The 24,909-nt window shown below is 42.7% G+C and overlaps 1 protein-coding gene across 1 annotated transcript in view; it reads left to right on the top strand.

The window, feature by feature from the left end:
* The window catches only part of LOC132320876 (E3 ubiquitin-protein ligase TRIM36-like), a 30,312-nt gene extending 5,742 nt beyond the window's left edge, over positions 1–24,570 (top strand). The window contains exons 3-12 of the mRNA XM_059834501.1: positions 8,424–8,637; positions 11,777–11,806; positions 16,283–16,608; positions 18,063–18,209; positions 19,312–19,407; positions 20,348–20,601; positions 21,263–21,387; positions 21,942–22,235; positions 22,539–22,836; positions 24,216–24,570. Coding sequence (XP_059690484.1) covers positions 8,424–8,637; positions 11,777–11,806; positions 16,283–16,608; positions 18,063–18,209; positions 19,312–19,407; positions 20,348–20,601; positions 21,263–21,387; positions 21,942–22,235; positions 22,539–22,836; positions 24,216–24,570 — 2,139 coding nt within the window. The remainder of the gene's footprint in view (positions 1–8,423; positions 8,638–11,776; positions 11,807–16,282; positions 16,609–18,062; positions 18,210–19,311; positions 19,408–20,347; positions 20,602–21,262; positions 21,388–21,941; positions 22,236–22,538; positions 22,837–24,215) is intronic.
* The last annotated feature ends 339 nt before the right edge of the window (positions 24,571–24,909 follow it).

Below are 24,909 nucleotides of genomic sequence, written 5' to 3'. Positions count from 1 at the left end.
CAGTAGAATAGCATGGGAAAGACCCCAACAGTAGTAGGTGATATATTATGCTTCTGAAAAAGTAGTTTTTTCCTCTTGATGATGTTTGAAAAATCCACATATCACTTTTCTCACTGAACGTAGCCGAAGCCAATACTGTCAGAGCAGGAGCGGGGAGTGGGGGAAGGACAGAGACAGAGAGAGAAAGTCTGATCAGTGTGTGCTGGTCCACAACAGAAGAAGGAACCAACTACTAAATAGTTCTCCTAGTTTCAAGACGGATTAGGTCTTACTGGAAAAACCTCACAAATGGGTGAAGCATTGCCACGAAACCAGAATTCTCCTCTTTGATTCACAATGAGCACAGGAGGTTGTGAAGAAAGCAGTGAAACACAGAAAGTGCTGTCGATTGACTTTAAAAACCCTCCCACGAATGGGACAACAACAGTACTTTATAAGCTTGGTCATAGTAATAACTTTGAAGAGGGTACTGAACAGCATGGGGCAAAAGAAGGATGGGAAAGGACAGTCCAGTTAGGAGACATGTTCTCAGCTGTCTCTCAGACCCCCAGATACGAGGCTAGCAAGACATGCGACAAACACTGAAAGTATCCTGAAAAAGGCAGGTTTTAAAAAGCGTTAAACTGAAAAGATGAAACCAAAAGAAAACCAAACCGAAAAACCAAAACTACACTCCCCAAACCAGAGCAATTGCACACGATGGAGGTGCTCCAACCGCGTACAGAGAAATCTAAGCTACTCATCTCAACACAATTTATGAAACATTCTTATAATCAAGCAATACAGGAAATTCCTTCCACGAACGGGGAAGACAGTCTAAGCTCTCAGTAACTATGGTATTGGCAGATTCACGTCACACCAAGCCAACTCATGCCAAAAAAACCAAACAAATCCAAAACAAAAAACACCACATGAAAAACAAACCAAGACATTCCCAAGCACCCCAGTCTTCCATGTTCCCCTCACTGCACTTCTATGAAACATCTCACAAATCAAAGAAAGTTAGCAGAATAATGCTCTTCATCTAGTACAGAATATTTCTTTAACTTTTTTAACAGTATATGAACATGTCCAAGACTTAAAAGCATTACATTTTGAACTACACAGTGCCTAAAGAGCACAGAAATAAGAAAACTCTCTTTCTAGAGTAATTTCTACACTGCAAAGCTAGGAACCAATTTTTTTAGCAGTGCAGTAAATGTCGAGAATGTATCAGACTGTAAACGATGCCAAATGCCACTGAAAACACTTAGGACACCACTTTCTGTTATTGCTATTCAGTGTATATTCATTCTGTCACATAATTACCATCTGGAGAATTCAGAGACTTACATTTATATAATTTCATAGTCTTTCATGCGACTATTTAAAGGAACCACCAGACAAAAATACAAAGAGACTGTCTCTTCTATTTTTAATCACTTTCAAAAAAATTAACAAGTTATGCTTTGCAAGGCAGTTAAATAAAGAAATTAGAATGAGTGCCTAATACTGAGCCCCTTCTATACAAATGATTCAACTAAACATGAATACGGGTGAAATGCTTTCAGTACTGCACATACTAAGAATTCCTTCCTACATTACAGAAACACACATCTAGACTCATCCTTACACTGAATGGCTTTTACACAGATGAAAACACCAGTACAACAACAGGGCACAACATGAGCTTTGAAAAAGGAAAACAAAGACAAAACTAACACTGACAAAGAAAGGTATAAGATGAAAAATATCAGGTTAGATCTTGCAGTGTAGTATTTTTCTTCTGAATTGTCCACAAATCACTCCTGCCAGGCTGTTTGTTAGACAGAGATCAAGACACTCAAGTTATTTACATTGTGACTGAAAGCCAGGTAGACACAAAGGGAAAGTTTCTTGCTAAAACAAAAGTTGTTAGTTGAAACTCAAACCATGTTAAGCCAGTTCTGGGGATGGAGGTAAAACACAGCGAAGGGTACGGTCACATTACCAGACACTACCGAGTCACACCAAAAGAATGGATTATTGTTCACCACCTGAGCTGTGGCAATGAGCGACAAACTGCCTCAGTTAGAGGCAAGTATGTGCCAGTTCCACATCTCCAGGCACCACCACCACCAGTAACTCCTCATGCTGCAGCGGTCCACTCCTTTGGCTTATAAACATCAAATTTAAGCATGCTTTAGTGAGACAGAAGCAAAAGGGTCAGAAGAACTGCTGTAAGGAAAAGGGATCCACACTGTTAGTGCTGGAGGAACAGACAGGCACCTCTTGCTCCCGCTTGCATTTAAAAGAGCGTGTAGGTTGTTACAAACTTCTCCCTCAGCCTGCTTTGTGCTAAGGCTCTTTGCTGGAGCAGCCATTCTGTGAACAGAGCTCTAGTTCGCATTTGACATGCCACTTTAAATTGTCCATCGGTTCTATATCTAATGACAAAATACAGTTTTTCTTTGGTCTCTAGACCCAACATCATCATTTTCAAAATCATTGCTCTGTTTTATCTGGAAAGGACAGATCAGGACTGCATGCTTCATTCTGATAGGAGCAGTGGACCAGTTAATTGCCCTCTTCAGAAAGATCCAAACAAGCAATCAGGGATCTTCCCTACAGGCAGGGAGATGAGGCAAGATGGTATGCAGTCATGTCAAGGTCTAAATAACATATCTGAAACAACTGCCTAAGTCCTACGTGAGATGTGGTAAGCTATTCTCCTCTGTCTCCAACGGGCACTAGAACCTGCAGACTACCTGTCCAGCCGTTGCTGAGGAAGATCAAGATCACATACAAACTCATACACCCAGAGCCAGCTGACCCACTACCAAAGGACAAGGCACCGGGAAGGAGATTCTAGTACAACGACAGAGCAGTACAAGGAAACCTACGCCAGAATCCCACTCACGTGTAGTTTGTAGCCTTCAGAAGAGGAATTACATTCCCAGCTACACACCCTTCCCAAAACCAACTCAGAGCAAAGCCAATGTCCCTCCCACCTATGCACTAAGCCAACTTTTTCACCTCAACACCTGCCTTAGAAAAACAAAGAGAACACAGAAGTCTGCAGTAAGGAAGCAAAGGAGTGTCTTTTTTATCCAGGAATGTGAAGAAACTGCCCAAGTGCACAAGTGTGGAAAGCAACAGTCTCCACAGAAGAGAGGAAGCTGCTGCAATCGCGTGCGTGAGGCAGCACAGACACCTTTTCCCTCACTGCTTGAGTTCTCACACCCCTTGTACTGACAGGTCCGTAGGATGAAAACATTGGCAACACACCTTCACAGAATACATCAACTGCCAGACTCGGCGTGGCTCAAGTGTCAATACAAGCACAAGGGAGAGAAACATTTGAATATGCACTGTAATTCTACAATTAAAAAAATAACTCTATAATTAAAGGGAATGATATACTTGGCAATGAGGTATAAAGCATAGGGGAAACCCAGAAGACCAAGGGCTGTTGCTTAGCACATACATCACACCTGGCAGACCCACAAATAAGGGGTCGTGCTGCATATAGTGCAATGGCACCAAAAGATCCAGGACCAATATGCTACTTGTCAGAAAAATCACTACCAACTTCAGTAGCACTAAGGAGGTATGCTACACATCTTGGATTTCTCCTCCTCCACAGACATTTGCAGGGAATAATGTGCAGAGCATAGCCCACGCTGCTTGTAACTCACAAACTCACGATGTGGCTCCGTCTCTTTCCTCAAGGGTGGACCAAATTTTACTTGACCAACTACAGAGGAGAAAAGGAAAACAAGAATCGAAGTTGGACTGTAATTAGACCCAATTCAGCTCCAAAGGCTAACCAAAAAGGCAAATCCAGTTTAATGAGTGCATCGCAGCCCCACTGATGGAAACTTCTGACACAGGCACACCCCCAACTTGTGCCTGCTGGAAACTAAGGGGCACAGAAAGTACTCTTCTGTCACAAAGGCAGCAGGATCGCCACTTGCCCCACCCGCTCATTAGGAAGGATGAGGAAAACCATTCAGCAAACAAGGCCGTCAAGTGCCCTCTTTAGAGCACCAATACAGATGTAATTTAGAGAAAACACGTTCTTTGGGGTGATTCAATAGCACTAAAGTGAATGAAGTTTGGAGAGAGCTTATCGCATCTTCTAGGAAAGCTCTTTGGCAGATGCTCTTTAACACTCCTTCCCACAATTTTAGCTTCAGAAAAGACAACTAAAGCTCCAAGGATTGCTCTGATTTAATTCAAGCGAAAGAATGACCACAGTTTGGGGGATGGAGTCTGCTTTTAATGGCCAGCGATCAACCACCTCCTTTCCTGATTTCTACAGGACTGTTTCAGTTCAAAAGCAAAAACCACAACAAGAGACTAAATTAAGGCAGAAAAATCTTCCTCTGCCATTCTGCTACCTAGCACAATCTGGCATCACTCCGAATATCCCTGCTGCAGTGGCAGGGATACCAGCGGGATACCAGTGGGATACCAAACAGCTCTCAGAAGAGCTCAGGTTGCGTCCTGTTCTGTTAAGATGAAGCAATAGTGACATTTGCTGAAGTGCTGACAAAAGGGGCATTCAAATGTTTTACACTAATGTTTCTTTTGCATAGTCATCTAGAAACTATATCCGTAAGTGAAACAGCGTAAGATTTTCTTTTCCTGAATATCACTAAAACTGTTTCTATATACGTCAGCTATGCAGAATACGAGTTGAAATAAGTGAATATCAATGATTATTTTAAGAATAGTTAATGTTGTCATAGTACACATGCTTACAGTTTATTTCAGAGCGTGTCTTTTCTCCTCTCCCATTTCTACTTGTCAAATGAATCCTCTGAGGCACTAGCAGAGGCTAGAAGTGAACAATAAAATACTTCAATTCCAAAATATATTCACTTTAAAGCCAGTATTGTGTACCTGGTTTTTAGCAGGTTTCTTTAGCATAATAGCAACAAAGACAGACAGAAATCAAGCGGAAGCTAAAAATAAAGACTGCATGTACTTTTTAGTACATGAAAGTTAGAATTATTTGGAGACATTTTATCTGTAGAGTGTCTTTAACTTCAAGACAAGGGTTTTTCAAACACTGGATTTGAGCAAGTAAAGACAATGCTGGCCGGCATTCGTCTTTGCTCAGATAACATTTCCTTTTTGGCCTCTCAGTTTAACGGTATTGATAGTTGGAAAGTCTTCACTAACATACAGTTAAGTATGAAGACAGGATGCAGTAACAGAATATCTGTTTTCTCTTGTTTATGAAACACTTCAGTCCTGCACCGCTTATCACCTTCCATAAGCGTGCTGTTTCTTCCCAGCTGTTAAAGCAGAAAGTCAGAAACTTTGTCTCTGACAAAACCGTAGGTGAAATGGAGTTTCAGAGTATTCCAAGAGAGAAAATAGAATCTGCAAGAAACACATAGCAAACTGCTTGACAAAAACAACTACAGGATCGTTCTCTCCTTCTCATAAGAAAGCAAATCAGGAACAAAAGAACAAGTTCTGCAGAGGTAGAACACGATTTTTATGAATGCTTGCTTTGCAGATGAAGGGAAACATAATTCCACAAAGAAACAGAAAGCAGAATGCACGCCAGAACTCGGGACTGGAGAAGCAGTCCACACATACTGCTGCAAAATTGTTGAAGGACAACCGCAAACAAAATTTTAAAGTGTTTTCATCTCTTTCTCTTTGAGTGTCTCTCCCCCAAATATAATGAGTTTTGCTAAGGGCCTGTACGTGTGACAGAGCAGCACAACCAAAAGTAAAAGCAACCCTTGAGCCTGTTCCCAGATCACAAAACATTCTGTGGCTCAAGAAATCATAAGCATTTAGTTTTGTCGGCAAACGAAAACTTAATCTGAGTCTGTGATTAAAATGTATTCCCACCTCAGGATCATCACCATCAAAATCACGGTAAGTGGAATGCTCAGAATTATTCATTTTATCCAAAAGTTCAATAGCAAGACTTGGATTTAATGGCTGGGTAACAAAAAGGATGCTGAAAGACAGAAGGAAAAACACAGATTAAAATTCCAACCACTCATATTAAGCATATTTTAATTTTAGAACTTAAAAAAAATCCCATACATAAATTTATACCTGTAGTAACTTTTCAGCTGTCGGTCCTTTTTTAGGATTTTTTTCTAAGTACCATTTTCACAGAATGATGGAAACTATTGGACCTGTAAAAGGAAGTGGTAGTCGTGAGAATCAATTGCCCAGTGAACTACATGATCATTACCTACTGAAACAGAAAAGTACTTGCCATTTCATTTTGTCCTTTAATTCAGGAGGCTGGAAGTTGCTTTCCATCATTAGCAGAAGCGCTCTAAAAAATCCAACAGTATTTCTGTGGGTTACATGGCAGTACATATCTGACATGAATTTTGAAGACATTGTTTAGTTGGCGGGAAGAAGTCCATCCGTTTAAGAGATGCTACCAGGACAACATGATGCATTTATGCAGCACCTTTTCTTCCTACTGCAGCAACTTCTGGCGCCATCCTAAAGGGTAAAAGACATTTTTAGATAAAATTCTCGCCCCAAATCAAACATTCTTCTGTACGCAGCAGTTTACTACTCTTTTTCCTAAAGCTCTCAACCTGTAAGCTCACAGCATATACACTTACAGATGTGGATATAGACACATGCGTGCACGTGTGCGCGCGTGTGTGTAAAAAGTTACGTGATGTATCCATGAAGTTCTCCTCAATCACCTTCTAGTAACTAACAGGCAGTTTCCAAAACAGCTATTTAGGCTGTGGGACAACAGGAGGAAAATGTGTGCTCTAGGTTTGTCCACGCTAGCAACACCCACCTCTGCTGGCATCCACACCTCTGGCATGAAGTGCAGAATGGTTTGCCTTGCTGTGCCACCAAAGACCAATTTCTTCACACTGTTTCAAAGGTGGCAGCAGAGCCAAAGGGGCTTTGTTCTGGTCTGCGGCTGCTAGTTTATTTGGCCCCAAATAAACCACATCCGATGTCAGCGATGGGTAGTGTGCCAATGTAGACAAGGGCTTAGGAAGAGCTCCATCCTTTAAAGCCTGCCTGTAACATCGGGAAGTTTGGGGATGGCGGAGGTGGTTAAGGGGTAATAGAGTTATTCAGAAGCTTGCAAATTATTACTCAAAACATAGTTGGAAGGCTGACAACTCACGTCCTTACCAGTCCGTTCTCCCCCCGCCTCGGTTAAGTAACATGTTTCAGTTTGAATATACAGACTGTGCATTACTGGCATTATCAGAATCATTTCAAGCACAGTGTTTTGTATTTTTATGAAGGTGGTTTCTAAAGTAGATGTGAAATAACATCTTTACATGTGTTCTCTAGTTCTTTGTAACACCAGGCGTGCAGAAACATCACGGGCGTGGCCGCTGCGGGCGTGGCCGCCCCGGCGCCACGCCCCTGGTGCCCGGGGGGAGCCTGGGGACGCGGCCGCCGGGTCGGGGTTTGTCGTCCCCTCCGCTGTTGCGCCCTGTGCTGCGGGGGGGCGGGGGGGGGCGGTGGATTGGGGGGTGTTTGCCCCCCGCGGTGTGCGCCGGCAGCCTCGTCCCTGCCCGGCTGGGAGCGGCACCGGCGGCAGCCCGAGGTGCTGGGGCGGCGGGCAGGGCTGGCCCCTAGATCTTCAGACGGGGCTCGGTGCTGGCGGGGGAACCGCATAAATAAAGTCGGTCTGGTCTGGCGGCGGGCTGGACGGTGAAAACCCACCCGAGAGGGGACGAGTGGGCGCTGGGCAGCCGGTGTCCGCGCCCGCCACTTGATGCTTCGCTGGGTTTCGGTTGCCCTTGGCTCTCCCAGCAGATACTCCGGCCTCGGAGCGCAGTGCCAGATGGCTGTGGGGTCATTAAATTACTGAAGAGCTGCACAGATCCACGGGCGGCTCTTTGTGCAGGAAATAAATAAACAAACAGATAATGTTCCGGACTGGAACTATTAGCCTAACGAAGTCAAGGCAGTTCCAGTGCTTAAATGTGGATTACACGGCAGGAAAGCCTGTTGTTTAACCAGTCTGACACTTAATTTCTTTTTTCTCCCTCCCCCACCCCCCCTTCTTGAAAAGCGAGCGAGCGAGCTGAGTTAAACATATGGATTCCTATTGTTAAGAAGTATGGTTGCTTTCGTTTCACTAGGTCCTTGAGTGGAATTAAGACTACTCCCCTCCTCTCCTTTCCTCCCCTGCAAGGCAGACATGACCTAAAGATGAACCGAGTTTGCCTAGTGGCGGTGTTCATTTCAGTTGAAAGGAATGTTGTCAGTGCTTTCATAAATGTTAATTGAGATTTGTTTGCAGCGTTAACCAGCGGAATGCCTCAAACCAGCTAGAATGTGCGATTCTAGAATAGAACGATTATTCTAGAGAGCTGGGCTTTTGTGACATACAGACATACAGCTGTGCACTAAGTCTTGCTGGCTCACGTTTTCTGCACTTACACTTGGTTTTCCCTCTTTCTGTCATGAAGGTTACCATTAAGGGTATCGAAAGAGAGCTCATCTGCCCAGCATGCAAGGAATTATTTACCCATCCACTGATCCTTCCTTGCCAGCACAATGTCTGTCACAAATGTGTGAAAGAAATACTCTCTGCATTTGAAGACTCTTTCGCTGATGGAGGCTCTGAATCCTCTAATCAGAGTAGCCCTCGAATTCAAAGCTCTTCTTCCAGCATGGACAGGATTAGTAGATCAGGTACGTATCGGAATTTTTGCGTGTTTTCCTTATTTTATGTGTTCGACTGACTTGAGCCGAATTGCGTCTGCATTGGTAAAATGTCTTCCCGGTACTCCTGATGCAGTTAAAGAGATGACTTAGGGATAGTGCGAGTCTTGTTCATTCTGTGGCAAGAACAATGGGAATATTTTTAAGGACAGTGCACTCTATTTCATATATAATAGATCAGTCTTTGTGGCGTCCTGTAAATCTTTGTAACCATTGTATTTGTTTATTCCTGTATTTCAGTTACATTGAGATGCAGTAGCATCATGTTCAATAGCGTCGATGTTGAGGTGTAGATTTCAGCAGTTTTATTGCCTGTCAGTGGTACTGTTGAGGTGGTTCTCTCAGGTTTCGGCCAGCCTAAATTGAGTAGTTCGACTTCCTTCTGAGCCTCTGCAGACTTTGCAAATGATGGTTTTGTCCTACCCAATTCATTACGCTTACAATAAATCATTTTCCATAGACGATGGTTATTGCACGGTTGCAGAATTGGGAGACAGATGACTGTAAGAAGACTGCGCTAACCGCCTCTTCCAGTGTGGTCTGCTCTGGAAGCTTTAAGGAGCACTCCTCATGCTCTTTGTGATGTCACACTAGAAAGATTCTTACAGCTGTTGTGTAATCCACAGATGAGTTGTTCTTTTACACAGATACATCGAAAGTACTTCTTGAAAGAAACCTCATCTTGGCTTTTAGGCTTCCTTCTGACGTAACTGTCCACTTTAAAACCGCAGTCCGCAGTGATCTGGAAGAGTCGCCCACAAGACAAACCCTAAAGCTGTGTCTTGTATTTCGTATGTTACTAACGTTCATCATCCCCTTCCCAGTTTTCAAAGCTCAAATATTTTATTTCACCCACTTCTTTTAAACAACTCTTGAGTTGTTAGTACTGGTACTCTTTCAGGATCAGTTTGATAAGCAAATGCTGTGTTTGCTGTAGCTTGGCAGGTTGAGGCTTGCATCATTTGAGGGAATCCCCAAACGAAATAACTAGTTGTCTTCATTACAGTCCTGTTTTCTGGATATGGGGTGCACAGCCCCACAATCACTGTTTAGCTCTGCATACATTTCAGCTGCTTTCTCAGCTCTCTCTACCTGCAGCGTTATGTGAAGTTTGAATGAAGAGAGCCCACTGGTGACTGCCATCTCCCAAATCCAAGTCTAGTCCCTTTTTTCCTCAGTAAGCATGATGTTCTGTCGCGGCATTGTATGCATGGACTGAAGCGGTCACCGGTTTCCGCTGCAGCTGTCCACTACGTGGTTTTACAACGTGGACATCAGGGCACCAGGTTGGGTGCCTAAGGAGTGGTGGGCGCACCGTGGGTGACCTGACCTCCTTGTGAGAACTGTGGCTTGCCAAGCGTGGCAGTATCAGACAGGCTGTGCGTGGGGACCAGGCCCCCCATGCTGCTTTCAGCAGTGTAAGTAAGGAGGTAATCCTTAATCTTCCGTGGAAAGCTGCCCTCCAGCTTGCTCTCTGTCGGGCAGTAGAAATAGTGATCTAGCATGATGGGGTGCGCAGGCAGTGCTGTGGCACCGTCCACGCTGTGCACAGAGGAGGCAGAGCTCCCCTGGGAACCTGACATTTAGATGCTACTAGATCTGCAGAGTTCAGTTCGCAGTGCTGCCACAGTTGTTGGCTGCCCTTCTTGCAAGGTTTAGCATTGCTGCTTCGTTATGTCCTTGACGACAGGGCAAGAAAGACCCGTTCTTGGTGCTCCTGCCCCCCTGAGATACATGCACACAAGTTGTTGCAGGGGTTGTAATCTTTAAATCCACAATAGTCTGCCAGCATCCCAGCAAACTGATGGGAAGTTATGTGTGTTATCTCCTCATCTGACCTGCTAGCAGAGGGAGATGAATGCTTTCCTATAGACTTCACACGTGTTTGATGAGTAGCAAGATAGTGTTGAGACTTGGAAATAATGGGCTTCCCCCCAGAGAGCACTGGGCAGATGCACATCACAGGCAAATCAGCATCTCAGGCAGTTCAAATTTGCAAAATGAAAAGCACATGGAAATGGGAGCTTTAAAGAATACATTTGGACATTCAGGTTATACTGTCTTTGCTTCTAATGTTACAGGTATTATAGCTCCACTGCTATGTGGGGTGTGAGATTTGCTCTCAGCCTTCTGGTACCGGTAATGTTCAACCGGCTTGCAAGCTACATTTGTACAATTCTCGTCTTGCATCTGAAGTACCCATACTGTGCATTGCCTTGCCTTAGTAGTTTGGTGATCCTTACAGGAATTTGTAAAAGAACAGCTCCATAGGAGAAACAAACATACAAGAAAACATCCAAAGTGGGGCCTCACATGTATAACAAAAAACCACTGGAATTTCTGGTAGCCTTGTGCAGGGCATGTCACTGTCAAGACATTACTGTTGTATTTGAGAGTATGTAAGACTCCTTCCTCCCACTGTGGGTTTTTTCTTTATCTTTCTTTCACTTAAGGAACCCCTGCTATCTTCATGAGGAGTATCATCTATTTAAAATGATTTTGGCATTTAAATTCTTGAGATGCTAGAAGGAACTGGTCCATGTTCTGTATTTGTTGTGCACATAGAGCTTACAAATACAATTTATCTTACTGTAAAAGGCCGGAACTCTTTATTTTTCAGTTGAAATGGAGTGCGTGTGCTTCTTAAGATCTAATGTGTTGGCTTAAAAAAGTCCCACTGTTCATGTTGTATATAAACTATTTTTTTATTAAAAAAATGTTCATATAAAATTAAAATGAAGGATATTTATTATTGCTAATCCATTTTCTGTAATGTTAGTGAAATTACAGTGTTGGTGTAATTAGAGTAAAGCATGTAATGTGGTTATGTTGACACTTGCGCACCACTGACAGATGATGCAGAAACTGAATATTTGAAGTATTTCTCCCTGTGCCCCCTCCAAATCTCTTCTTTCTCCCTTTTTCTGTTCTGCTTAAATACTACAGTTGTTTCCTGTGCTAGGAAATTAAACATTCTTGCTTTTCAGCCCTTCAGCAGTTTAACAGCCACAGGAGAGAAAACAGTTGATGCTTTTCATTTGAACCATTGTAAACCAATGGTATATCTCATTTTTCGATTTCTAAACGGCTTTCTGTTCATTGTTCGCAGCCTCACAGAGGAGGTCTTTTGGGTGGAGAGGTAGAAATGCTTCACTTCTTGTATTGGCTAGAGATAGTCTAGCATTTAGATCTCGAGTTAAATATTGTTGGTTAGCATATAGCTTTTTGTCGGTGGTCAAGTCCACAAAATGGCTTTTGCAGTGAGCAAAGGTACAGCAAAGAACTTCTATAAGGAAAGCTTTTCATTCTGTTTAACACTGACTTAAAGGTCAACTGGACTGGAATTCAGTTAAGGGTTGGATTATATTTTTTTCTTGTGTGTATGCATGACTGAACATACATTGATGGGTGCAAAAACGCACATTCTCTCTTCCCTTTAAAGGGCAAACCCAACAGTCACCCTCCTGCCCCATGCTTTTTAATTTTCAAGAGTTTACATGCTCAAGTTTCAGTAAAACTGCTCTCTCACTCGTAGTGAAGTGTAATGACTAGATTGATCTTTGTAACATTGAGAGGTCATGGTTGGCCATCACTTTTAAATGGAGGTAATACCGGTTCTTCATTGTATCTGAGCTCACCTAATTTGATAACGAAGCAGATGATTGAAATTTACACCATGTTAATCTGAGTAGGTAGATCTGGATCTGGCAATTTAGCACAGCACATGAATATATGAGGAAAACTAAGTATTTTAAATTGATACACTTGTAATGTTTGGCGTGCTTAGTGACGCAGTCAGGTTGAAGGATAGCCAGTGTCTCTTTGTTTTAAGTACATCTAATTTCCAAAACTGAGCTAATCTGAGCATCTCAGCCACTGCGTGGGCTTGATAACATAAATATTTCTTTTTTTGATGAGATGTTCTGTCAAAAATGGGGAAAAAAACCCCCAAAGCTCCATGTTGCCATAATATTGGCAGGCACATGAGCAATCCGTAGGAATATTGTGTCCTTCAAGAAAGACATGAACTGAGCTAAACACAATTCTGAATTTCACACTCAGTGGAGGACAAAGCAGCTAATCAGAAGGGGAAGTTTAAATTGCCTCAGTTGCAGACTGAAAGTGTCGTAAAACAAAGATACGGTAGGACACCGTCAGAGCTCTTGGAAAGCTGTCCTTACCTGCCCTTCTTGCAGAAAGCACCCTTGATTTGGGGAAGATTAAAGTATCTGAAAATGACATTTTGCAGCTACTGACTCCTCTCACATTTTTTTTTCTTTCCTTTCTTCCTAAAAATCTGTCCAAAAGCATTAACTGAGTTTGGGGGGGTGGCAGTATACATTTATATTTTTTGAAAAACTTTTATGAGAATCCAGTTGACTTTTAAAATTTTTTTTTTTTTTAAACTCTCACACATTTAACTTCCATGTCTTCCATAACCATAGAATTCTGGTGATACTGTTTACTTGGAAAACACGATTTTATCTTTAGGATGCCTTATCCCTTTGTACACCATCAGCTGCAGGTTGGGTTTTTCAGCATTTTAAGTGTTGGTACCTCTCCTTGGGAAGAGGGCATTTAAACATTGTCTTTAAAAGTCATACTTAAGACTGCTCCTTGACTTGCTTCTTTGCAATCTGTATCGTAATATTTGTGAGTTTGGAGTGTGAGCATGAGCATATGTTGCACTAATTTTTTAGTTACTGATTGAGCTATTCATTGCAAGTGGAACAGTCTGTTTACAAACCACAGTGGAAAATGTCTTGTGATGATTCCTAATATTTCACAAAATACATACTTGTTTGTTGTAAACTGGATTGGCAAAGAGTAAAAGAGCATACGGGGAGGACCTAAGTTTCTCTGAGCTGCACATTTACTATGACTAGAAAATCTGTGGGTTTTGCTGCTGGTTTTTTGTGGACTTTGGTTTTTTTGGTTTTTTTGGGGTTTGGTTTTTTTTTTGTGTGTAAGCAGAATTCAGGTTTAGCAAACTGGACACAAGACAGATAGGAAAGATAGTGCTCGAAATAATTTACCACTTCATCAGTGCTTTCTATTTAAAATACGAGTGTAGAAATCCTATAAGCAGAAAGCAGGCTAATTCTTACTGCATGTTAGTGTTGTAACACTTGCTAGGCAAAAAGTGTTCCCATACTTGAAGTATTAAAGCGGCAGAGCATGCCAAGAAGCTTAGCAAGTAAACTTCCAGGGTTTAAAACAGGGGGAAAAAAACAATCCTGGGCTCTTAGAGTTCTGTCAGTGAAAAGGGATGAGACATCTGAAGGTGCGCAGGACTTCCTTGACGCTGGATTGCTTTCCGTAAGCAGAGTGTCACCAGTCTTTGCAGAGCATGGCTCATGATGACGGTCTTGTTTTGGTCCACCGTGGGCAGAATGAAAGGCCTCCATTGGGATGCAGCTGAACTCACCTTTGAGTTAAACAAACACCCCTTTCACATTTGAGCCGCTTGGGCCAGACTTCAAAAGCATGCGACTGGATACGAATTTCAGATTGTATTTTCAAACTTGACCACTGCACTATGTTTTTCTTTCTTGTTATCTTGCTTTGTCATTGCTTGCTCTCTGCTATAGCATACTGCTTGTAGGCAGTCCCTGTACATACGACACTGTATCATTATTTTCTTAGTTTTAGCAAATGTAAGTACTCCAGATCCCTTTCTGTTGACTGCATGGCACTGCATGCAAAATCAGCTTTTTGTTTAGGCCATTGTAGAAGTCTGTGTAGAAGATCTCTTTGTGTTCCTGTGCGCAGTGCTAGCTCGGAGCATACATTGGAAATACAGATTGCGTTTCACTGTTGTTGCTGTGCATTGCATGTGTGTGTTGCTGTGTATGCCAAGTTACAGGTACTGCAGGATGTGCAGTTTGGGTAATTAATTCACTTCAAGTAAGTACTAAAAAAAAAAAAAAAGAAAAAAAAAAATCTATGCATCCCTTAGCCAGAAAATTGTATACCGGTGCCTTATGTCACTCATACTGTTCTGTTAATGCAGTCTAGCTGTTCTGCTCAGAACCTACAGAAAAGCATGAGACCAGCCGAGTTTGAGACTGACATTTTTTCATGCTCTGGTTGTGGCTTCTTAGCTGATAGTGATGCATAACTACCATGGGGTACATTTTGAAGATTTTTAAAGGAACTAGTTTCTTACAGGAGTGTTGGTTTGTTTTTTTAAAGAGACTGGAAAGGGCGTGAGAGGTAGGGAGGTTTTGGATTGTTGGGTGAAGCACCCACAGAAGAGTGACACAAGGCAAGTGTCTTTTGGATAGCATCAAAGGACACTTCAAAAAGAAATGAAGCATCAACATTTCTGATGGGAAGATCCTCACTAAATACAGATGGGACCAAATTTCACTTTCTGAAGAAGAACCAGTTTCAACACTAAGAATTCAGCTTGAAGTCATACCTCTATTTACAAATTAGTTATACCAACATGCAGTCATCTCAAGGGGATCTTAAAACCATGCTCCAGCTCGAGAGAATGGTTTTTTATTTCTTTGTAAGGGGAGGCTGAGAGGATACATGTTAAGCCTAAACACTGGCTTAACCTGCTTCAGTAATACATAAAGGACTAATTTTGATAGTTGTGCCCTGTGGGTTCATGAGTGAGACATGGGGATGCACTCTCTGTTTGATAGCCTCAAGAATGTTACCCTGTAAATAGTTTTTGGGTCTGTGTGAGCCATCCCCTGGAACAGGCTCCAAAGAATCCCTAGGCTTGCGACTTGACTTGAGCCTTGGATCACTTTATTTTGGAGAAGAGGGGAAATTTGTGCATAGCTGTTTCGTAGGAGGGCAGCTTCTCTACTGTCCCCTTTTGAAATGAAAAGAGATAAGCTGTACCCTTGTGTAACCATGCAGATCTGTGGCTCCCCAGTTCAAGGTAGAGGAATCTCTCAGACATAACCGTCTCAGCATCCCCTTTGGTGTGCGGGGCTTACTTAGCAGCCCTCCTTTATCAAGGCCGTTCAGCAAGGGCCAAGTCAGCCTCTACGTATTTTGACTGAATGATTTGGCTGAGATTTCGTACTGGTGATATCTAGTTCTCTTGTTTTCCTCTTTATATTTTTATGATGCCTCTTGGGGTAAGCCAGATAAGTTTGACTCGGCCAAAGCAAACTTCAGGGAGCTCCAAGTTGGCTATATTTGTCTGGGAATAACCAGTCTCACTCTGGGAATAGACATCTTACACTTCAGTGTGTTACAAAGCTGTTGCTCTCTATGTGGGCAGCCAGTTAGCCTAAAACCAACTGGTTTCCGGAAGGTTTTGTGTTTAGTCTTTTGAAAGGCTGCGGCTTGAGTGCATGCAAAACTAGACGAAGAAGATAGGATTGGAATAGCTAAATTAACCTTACCATAGAATTAAGTTTTAGAGTAGTAGTTTGTAATGCCCCCTGAACTCAGACATTACACTACCTTGTCATGGCAAATGTATTCTCTTTGGCTTGGCAGAGTGCATATGAATTGGTATTGTACTGGTTTGGATGATGTGCTAGGATAGTTTGAAATTGGTTCATAAATTCCTGTGCTTCTCCCTTTAAAATCTAAACCTCTTCTGTTTACACTCCTCCTAAATCAGGATTTGGTGTCTACACAGGCAGAAAACGTAATTCGCTGACTCCTAGATCGAGTCTGTTTCCTTGTCCGGGTTGCCAGCGGGATACTGATCTCGGAGAACGTGGCATCAATGGCTTATTTCGCAACTTTACTTTGGAAACCATTGTGGAAAGATACAGACAGGCAGCCAGGGCAGCCATTGCTATTATGTGCGATTTCTGCAAACCTCCACCTCAAGAGTCCACAAAGAGCTGCATGGACTGCAGGGCAAGCTATTGCAACGAATGTTTCAAAATACACCATCCTTGGGGAACTGTGAAAGCCCAACATAAACATGTAGGACCAACCACCAACTTCGGACCCAAGGTAAGTATCCCGTATCTTACAGAATTTGGGTTGCAGCATTTGCATATAGCTTCAGACATATCTGTGCAATGGTAGTTGCTTTTTGGGACCGTTGTTCCTTTTTTGACTATTGCTGTTATTCATTGAGTGAACCATAAGCTTTTGTTCTTGCTGACAGCATGACTGCAGTTTTGAACATGTCTGCCTGCACAGATGATTCTCCTGAAAGTTTCCTTCCCTCCTCGCACCTCCCCCCGAATCCAGCAGTCAATGACAATGGGATAGCTTATTGCATATTCTGCTGAATGACAGTCTTATGTACCAAGGTGCTAGCGAGACTGGTGTCTTTGGGCTTTTCACCATAGACTAAGATAACATTTGGGGCTTGAGAGTTGGTTTCAGAGATGGTTTGCAATTTTAGCTTAGTGTGTCCATATTTATGCTACTCACTTCTATTTTTGAGCCCTTTCCTGTCCTTTCTTGTATGTGTGTGCGTGTGTTAAAAGATGATGCTTTTAAAGCTTGACTGTTGGCACTGATGTCGTGTTCTCCTCCTTGACATGACACTGAAAAGCTTTCTCAAGAGCTTCTCTTTGGTAACATGGAGTAGATGGACCCAAATGTCTTTCAGTGCTCTGGAATGAGGCAAAGCATTTCTTTTTTTTTAAAACACACACGCACACATGTGCACAAGCACACCCACCCACCCCCACCCACCCCCTTTTAGACGGTTTTATCTGTTGCTTGAGCTTGGAGTTGAGCAGCACTTTTTTTGCCTCTTCGAGCAGTTACTTCAACGTGTTCAATTTTTGAAAGATTACTTTTAGCAAACACCAGCTTTTTCGCAATGCTGTTTAAGCTGCTACTGGAATTAACGCTCAGCATGAACAACTTGTAATTGGAGTCAGACAGAAAAAATGAAACACTGGAGCCTTTTATCTTTAAAATGACTGTGACTGGTGGTGTGGCTGCATTTCATCTGTTGCTCCAAGAGCAATGGCTATGTGGCTGATCAGAGTCTAGCTTAAATTTAAATCATTACAGTATTATGTCAACTCCTGCCTTAAGACAGTTCGTAGTTGTTTCAAGAGATGCTGGCATGGACACAGTTAAATTTGACAGCGTGGCTGTGTTATATATTGCATTTACAGCTCTGAACAGGAGTGTAGGGAGCTTGAGGCACGCAAACAACTTCAGGGATTAGCAAAATGGTTGATTGCAGTATGGAGGCTACATGATGTGTACACAGACATCGCTACAGGTTTACTCACTGTGAACCTCGTGAAACTGTGTGTGTTCATCTGCTGGCTTTCACTGGCATAGACAAATATAAAAGGTGGAAGATAAACTGAATACAAAAAATCCACTGATGAAATCAGATGCTGCTGTGGGGTGATTTAGTGTTTTGATGGTTTGTTGGCCACCTCAGTTTTTGGAAGTACACCTGCATTCTCTCTGCTCTCTTTTTTTTTCAGATTTTGATGTGTCCAGAACATGAAATGGAGAGGGTAAACATGTACTGTGAAATCTGCAGAAGGCCTGTTTGTCATCTTTGTAAACTGGGTGGATGTCATGCAAACCATAGAGTAACAACCATGAGCACTGCCTACAAAACCCTTAAGGTAAAAGTAAATATTGTTGGACCTGGCCTTAAGAAGGGGAAAAGTACTGAGCTTCTGGTGTAAGGGCAAACTCCCTGTGGCAGGAAGCCAGGATGTGTGTTTAGAGGACACTGAACTAGTCATGAGGCATGCTGTTGTGCAACATCTGTTAATATCTATATTAGTGTGACATAGCGCACTTCTGAGAAACTGTATTTTCTATGAGGCTTGAAACATAACCTCTTAAAAGTCCTTCCACCTTATTTTAGCCAACTAAAGTATAGCAGTACTGACCAATGCAAAAGGTTTAAGCAGTTTATACTTTACAATCTAGCTTTTTTCAGGTAAGTGTCCTTGTGGCTTGGATTAGCTGATACTTCAGAAGCACTCCTGAAAAATTTGCATTGGAAGTATCTGTTGGGACCTTGTATGTTTCTGAAGTTGCATAGCTGTTAATTCGCAGTACAACAGGGAAGACTTGCAAACATTGCTTTGTTGTTAAAGAATGATTGCTTCTACCTCCTCTTCTTCCTTCTCTTCCTCTCTTGCTCACAAGAAAAAAAAAAGGGGGGGGCGGGGGGGGTGGGGGGAAGACCAGACCAGCCTGCCTTGTGCTCTTTGGCCTCCTTGCCTGTTTGCAAGGCTTTTCCTGTACAGCTGTTAACTCTTGCAAGTCAGGAAATGCAGAGACACTCATAAGTTCATGCTTTGAACCACTCATTCTTCTAGCAAATCTTACTACAAATGAGTTAATAACTAACGTGGCTTTTCTGTAAGTTTTAGTAACGTCCTGAAGCCTCATGTTCCTAGCCTAAGAGAAGGTGGCACTTGTGGCTGGGGAAGACTGAGCCAGCTGAGGCTGTTACCTCTTGTCCTTAGAGGCTGTTACCTCTTGTCCTTAGAGGCTGTGCCCCCAGTCCTGCCCACATCAGTGGCCTGATGTCCCTGTGCAGTCATTGCGGGTCACTGAGCAATTCTCCGCAGGGGTGCTGCTCATAACTGGTGGCAGGCTGTTGTCCTTGTAACTAGATAAAGCGAGTGCTAGCTGGATGACCTGCCTGTGCTGGTTGTCGGTTTGGGTGGGATACCCTTCTTCTGCTAGCTCGCTGTTTTGTTTTAACAGGAGAAGCTTTCAAAAGATATTGAGTACCTCATCAGTAAGGAGAGCCAGGTGAAAGCTCACATCACACAGCTGGATCTGCTGCTGAAAGAAACAGAGGTAAGAGTGTCTTCCGTGTTGTCTGGGGATAGCCCTTGCAGGGACACAGCAGAGACTCAAACTGTTTTCACTGAAGTGTTTCAAATCCTTTGGCTTTTTTCAGTTAGCCAGTAAAACAATTTCTGAACAGTTTGTGTTAGTCCTGAATCACAAATGGTAAGACCTAATCCTGACAGTGTTGGAAATATGGGCAACATACAGAGGGAAGTTAAGTTTTGGGTGCTGCTGTAAATTTAATTGAAAGAAAGCTTGTTTGATACCTTAATCAAAGAGAGGTGGGTTAGACTTACAGCTCTTGTGTATTAACGGTGCTTCACAATTTACACTGGCTGTTTGCCGCCTTGAGGATGTTGCAATAAAGTCAGAATGAAGAGTAAAATCTCCCTGCAGAAGAGTCAGAGCTGGGAGCTCACGTACAAGCTGAAAAACACAATGGCAGAAATTGCAGGAGCTCCTGGCCCTGCCTGTATCTTGATAAAGATTGTCTCTGTGCTTTGTAGTTCCTTTTATCCAGGGCACTAGTTAGAGGTGACCCTACAGTTCTGAGGGCATATGTGAGAAGCTGGGCTGGACCCCCGTCGCAGTGTGGTTGGGGAAGGTGGAGGAGCACCTAGCTCTTGGGCATGAAGACTTCAGAAACTGACCTGTTTTTACAGTGCTTTTCCATGAGCTGTTTAGACACGTGCTATGCGTAACTCAAGACATAATCAGAGGAATACTTTCCTGCTCTTCGTTCTCTGTGTTGATCCAGTAAACGCTCACTAGCTTGGGTGCAGTGCTGATCACATTTTCAGTGCTGATGGGCATAACAAAGCTCATTAGTCTTGCCTGTCAAATGGATGACTAGATTGCTGTGATACCTTGAACAACTTGAGGTATGTTTCTGTACACAGCCACAGTGCTGTGGAATCTGTCTAAAATGTCTTTTGTTCCCTCCTAGTGCAACAGTGAACGAGCTAAAGAAGAAGCATCTCAGAGCTTTGAGAAATTATCTCGTGTCCTAGAAGAGAAGAAGTCCGCAGCTCTTAGGGCAATTGAAACTTCTAAGAATTTAAGGCTGGAAAAATTGCAAACGCAAGCAGAGGAATATCAAGGGCTCCTGGAAAATAATGGCCTTGTAGGATATGCTCAAGAGGTGCTTAAAGAAACTGATCCATCTTGTTTTGTTCAAACAGCAAAACAGCTTCATGACAGGTATCTTAATTATCTTCTGTTTGAAGTACAGATACTGTTCCAGGATGTCTGGTCAGTCATATTCTTTTGACACCTGCTAGCAAAGTACTGAATGCAGTACCTTGTATTGCAAAGGCTCAGAGATGGTCCCAGTACCGTTCAGTAGAAATTGCTACATTACAGTGTGCGTTAAGAAACAGCAGTCAGGAGGGGCTCTGTCCTGTGACAACACGTGGCCTTGTTCAGTAGGACTGCACTGGAAGGGTAGCCCATTCAGCTCACTGACACATTCCTTTGCTCAGAGATTGTATCGGGTATTTGCAAGTTAATCTAACAGGTCTCTTCTGGCTTTAAAGTCTTTGATCTTAATAGCTGTTCTCCATTAGCGCTTCACATCTATTGTGTTCTTTGAACATAATGCCCCAAATTGTTAAAATGCTCTACCAGCTGAACGATTACCTCTTCATTATCTTTACACTGATACCTTTACACTGCTGTACAAAAGACCTTAAATTTTGCATTTGAATTCTGTCTAGAGAGACAGAAATTTCTGGGAGACATCAGTAAGTACATGAAAACAGCACTTTTTATAAAGCAAAACCTAGCATTTTTAGTTTAAGGAATGCACACATGTGAATTCCCTTTTCTCTGTTCTGCCATCCCTTTGCTTCTGTGCTTTCAGAATCCAAAAAGCTACTGAATCTCTGAAGAGCTTCAGGCCAGCAGCTGAAACTACTTTTGAAGACTTTGTGGTGGACATAGCTAAGCAAGAAGAGATCCTTGGCGACTTGTCCTTCCATTCCAATGGTAAATTGCGAGAGCATCAGGTCTTTCTCAAGTTACGACTTGAAGGGCTTCTCTGGAAAGAGGCAAAACTTATGCAGGGCTGCAGCTGCAGAACTCAGTCTTGTGACTTGCATTGTCCCTTCTGTCTCTGTGATCCACAAGGCATTACCTGGCAGCAATGCTAGCTTCAGCTTTGAAAAAGAAGCTAAGATGCCGTTGCATTCAGTACCAGTTTACATTGGCTTCCAAAACATTGTAGTTAAGTAATACTAGGTCTTCCTAGAAGCTTTTTGTTAACATGACAGAAAAGAATAGGCTTTTAGATGCTTTTTTAGCTGCCAGCAAAAATAAACAATACAACTTTCGAAGTAAAAACAGAAAGTAAGGGATTTATGTAAGTGCATGAATGGAACCATCCTCATCTGTACTCTTTAACTGATTGAGTCAGATTTCTGCCCCCACCCCCACCCCCCCCAAGTGCTATAGCCACTCAACAAAGGGCTTGTATGGTTAATTCTAAAACAACATATATCTAAATTTGAGGGGTTTTTTCTCCTGAATCTCTGGCATTCCAGGTCTAGAAATACCAGAAATCAATGAAGAGCAGAGCAGAATGTACAACAAAGCTCTGATCAGCTGGGAATGCCCTGGGAAGACAGACTCAGCTGATATCTATGTTCTTGAGTATCGTAAGCTTAATAGAGAAGAGGAGAGTGCGACGTGGCAGGAGATCAAAGTTTGCAGCAAGAGCAAAGTAATATCTGATCTTGATGATGACAGCTCCTATGCCTTTAGAGTTCGAGGATATAAAGGGTCCATCTGTAGCCCTTGGAGCCGAGAAGTTATTTTGCGTACGCCTCCAGCTCCAGGTATTGGGTTTTCTTCTGTCCACAAGGTGTTGAATCTGTGTCTGTCGGTGTTAAGAGCTGTAGGTGGTTTCCAGTAGTTCCCAGACTTCTACTCTACTGTTACCGGTTGCGTAAATGTTTAGAAGCACTGTTAACAAACAGGTTAAGTAGGTGGCATGCTGAGACCGTTTTAGCTTGCATGACGTTCCCGGTAGCCTTTAAAAGTGAGAAATTCTGATGCCAGCATGACTGAAAATGTAGTTTATAAGCACAGAAGGCCAAATACTTAACTAAGAGGAAATTTTTTTGGATACTGTTTTTCAGTTTTCAGTTTTCTTTTTGATGACAAATGTGGGTACAACAGTGAACATCTCCTGCTGAACCCAGGAAGAACCTCTGTGGAAAGCAGGGCTGGATTTCCTCTACTGCTGGGATCTGAGCGCATGCAGATCGGATGCTACACAACCCTGGATTACATCATTGGCGACACCGGGATTGCCAAAGGGAAGCACGTCTGGGCTTTTCGTGTGGAAGCCTATTCATACCTGGTGAAAGTGGGAGTTGTTTCTAGCAACCAGATACAGAAATTGTTCCATAATACCCATGATGTGACCAGCCCAAGGTAAATTGCAGACTCTTGCTCAATACATGTTTTATATAAGGAGATGGCTTTTTAAAAAATAAGTTAAGAGTGAGTCTGGTCGCAATTAGTACACAAGGTGAACCTAACTAGTGGAAAGTAGCTTGAAGGATATGCTGTAAGCAGGTTGTCCTGTTCATCCCCTGCTATTAGCAGAAAGGTGTTGTAATTATCCAGAGTCCTATTTTCATTCTTTTTGGGAAAGAAATGAGGTTCCTATAGATGTCAAGATGTGCCAGTTAAAGCAAGAAGGTAAAAAAAAAGCATCACTTGCAAGACTGAAGCAATGTTTAATTGTCAATAGTAAGACTCTGCCTTAATTTCCTTAGCATACTAGGTTTGGCAGCCATTCAGAGGTACAATGTTCACTGTGTGTATCTGTGTATCTTTGCTGTAGCTTGCGTCACGGTGGATTCCAAGTCACTGGCTTATCCCAGGCTATACACTTGCATATGGTACTGGAGTGCTACTGTTCCCAAGCCAAAGTACAGTGGACAAACCAATAAAAAGATTTCAGCTCTGAAGTATGGTTGTAGTAAGCCTGGATGTGTCTAGGAACTGCAGGCTGGGAAGCTATCTCCTGAGGACTCTTAACTTTTTCAGGAATGTAAAAAATGTATCAGCTTCCTCCTGTGTAACATACTGAAAGTGTAAGAACGCCTGTGTCTTGAGCTGCTTAAAGCCAGACGGAGGCTTTTTGCAAAGTGAGAAATTAGATCCTGATTTCCTGATTTCTTTTTCCTTATCCACACAAATACCTGGAAAACTTTGGCTGACACAAATCCAATCTCCCCCCAGACATCCCAAAAATGCAAACCTAGCTAGGGATTGTCGGCACAGAAGAGTGTGTGCTTCTCCAGTGTGTCTTCATCTGGTGACAGAAGTAGGGGGCAAAAGCATGTAGACTGAACAAATCTGGCCTCAAACTTTCCCCAGTAACCAGCTGGGAAACAGGGGTTAATGTCATTTAACATTATGTAAATGAAGTTAAACATACCTTGTCTGTAATCATTAGTCATAGTCGCTAAATTACTTTTCAAGTTAACTAATTTGCTATACCTGTAGGTTCATTAATGATTACCTAGCATGAGTACATTTAGATACATCCGCTCCTTAGTAAAGCCTTCTGTGGTCTTGTCCTCGTTAGCGTTTAGCTGTTATTTATTGTCTGAAGTGGCCCAAGTGAGTGTTCTCCACCTACTAAATGCGTCTTCCCTCCTGGCTTAGGTATATTTTTACCCCACAAGGTTTTGCAGGTGACCATGTGGTGTTTCTTGTCTTACAAAAATGTTTTCTCCAGTTCACATCACTGATCCCCCTTCAGAATTTGACAAAAGCAAATGGTTGTTTTTCTGTTCTAGATACGAGCAAGACAGTGGTCATGACAGTGGGAGTGAAGATGCCTTCTTTGACTCACCACAGCCTTTCACACTGGTCACTTTAGGCATGAAGAAGTTCTTTATCCCCACAACACCTGCTGCCCCCAAGGATCCAGCGAGCAGAATCCTTCCCCTGCCATCGTGCTTGGGCATCTGCCTCGACTGTGACAAAGGCAAGGTGGGGTTCTACGACGCAGGCCGTATGAAATGCCTTTATGAGTGCGAGGTGGACTGCTCTGGCATAATGTACCCAGCATTTGCCTTAATGGGTGGTGCAGCAGTTCATCTTGAGGAACCTGTCACAGCAAAGTACGGGGAGTACCACGACGACATCTAGTGCAGTGATCTCTTCCCATTGCTGTTCTGAGGTGGAAGACGAGAGAGAGCAGAAGAATTCTACCTTAGTTTTCACTCCTGATTAATTACATTCTGTCCACATGTTGCTTACAAGCCTCTGGGTCATGCTTTTTTTAAACAAACGGTTCAGACACGTCCCACACTAGTGGGAAATGTTCTTCCAGGAACTCTCCTGCCTTTCTTGTGATCTATGCAATGCTTTTCTCCACAGACTTTCTTCCCAGGGGGAAGCAGCGAAGAAGTTTGACTAGCAACCAAAATTACTCTTCGGGGGTAGAAATCTACCTTTTGTGTAACGTAAATCCTTACATAGTCAGTT

The sequence above is a fragment of the Gavia stellata genome, unplaced genomic scaffold, assembly GCF_030936135.1.
Source record: "Gavia stellata isolate bGavSte3 unplaced genomic scaffold, bGavSte3.hap2 HAP2_SCAFFOLD_34, whole genome shotgun sequence".
Taxonomy (NCBI): Eukaryota; Metazoa; Chordata; class Aves; order Gaviiformes; family Gaviidae; genus Gavia; species Gavia stellata.
This window is presented reverse-complemented; position numbering and strand designations above follow the sequence as displayed.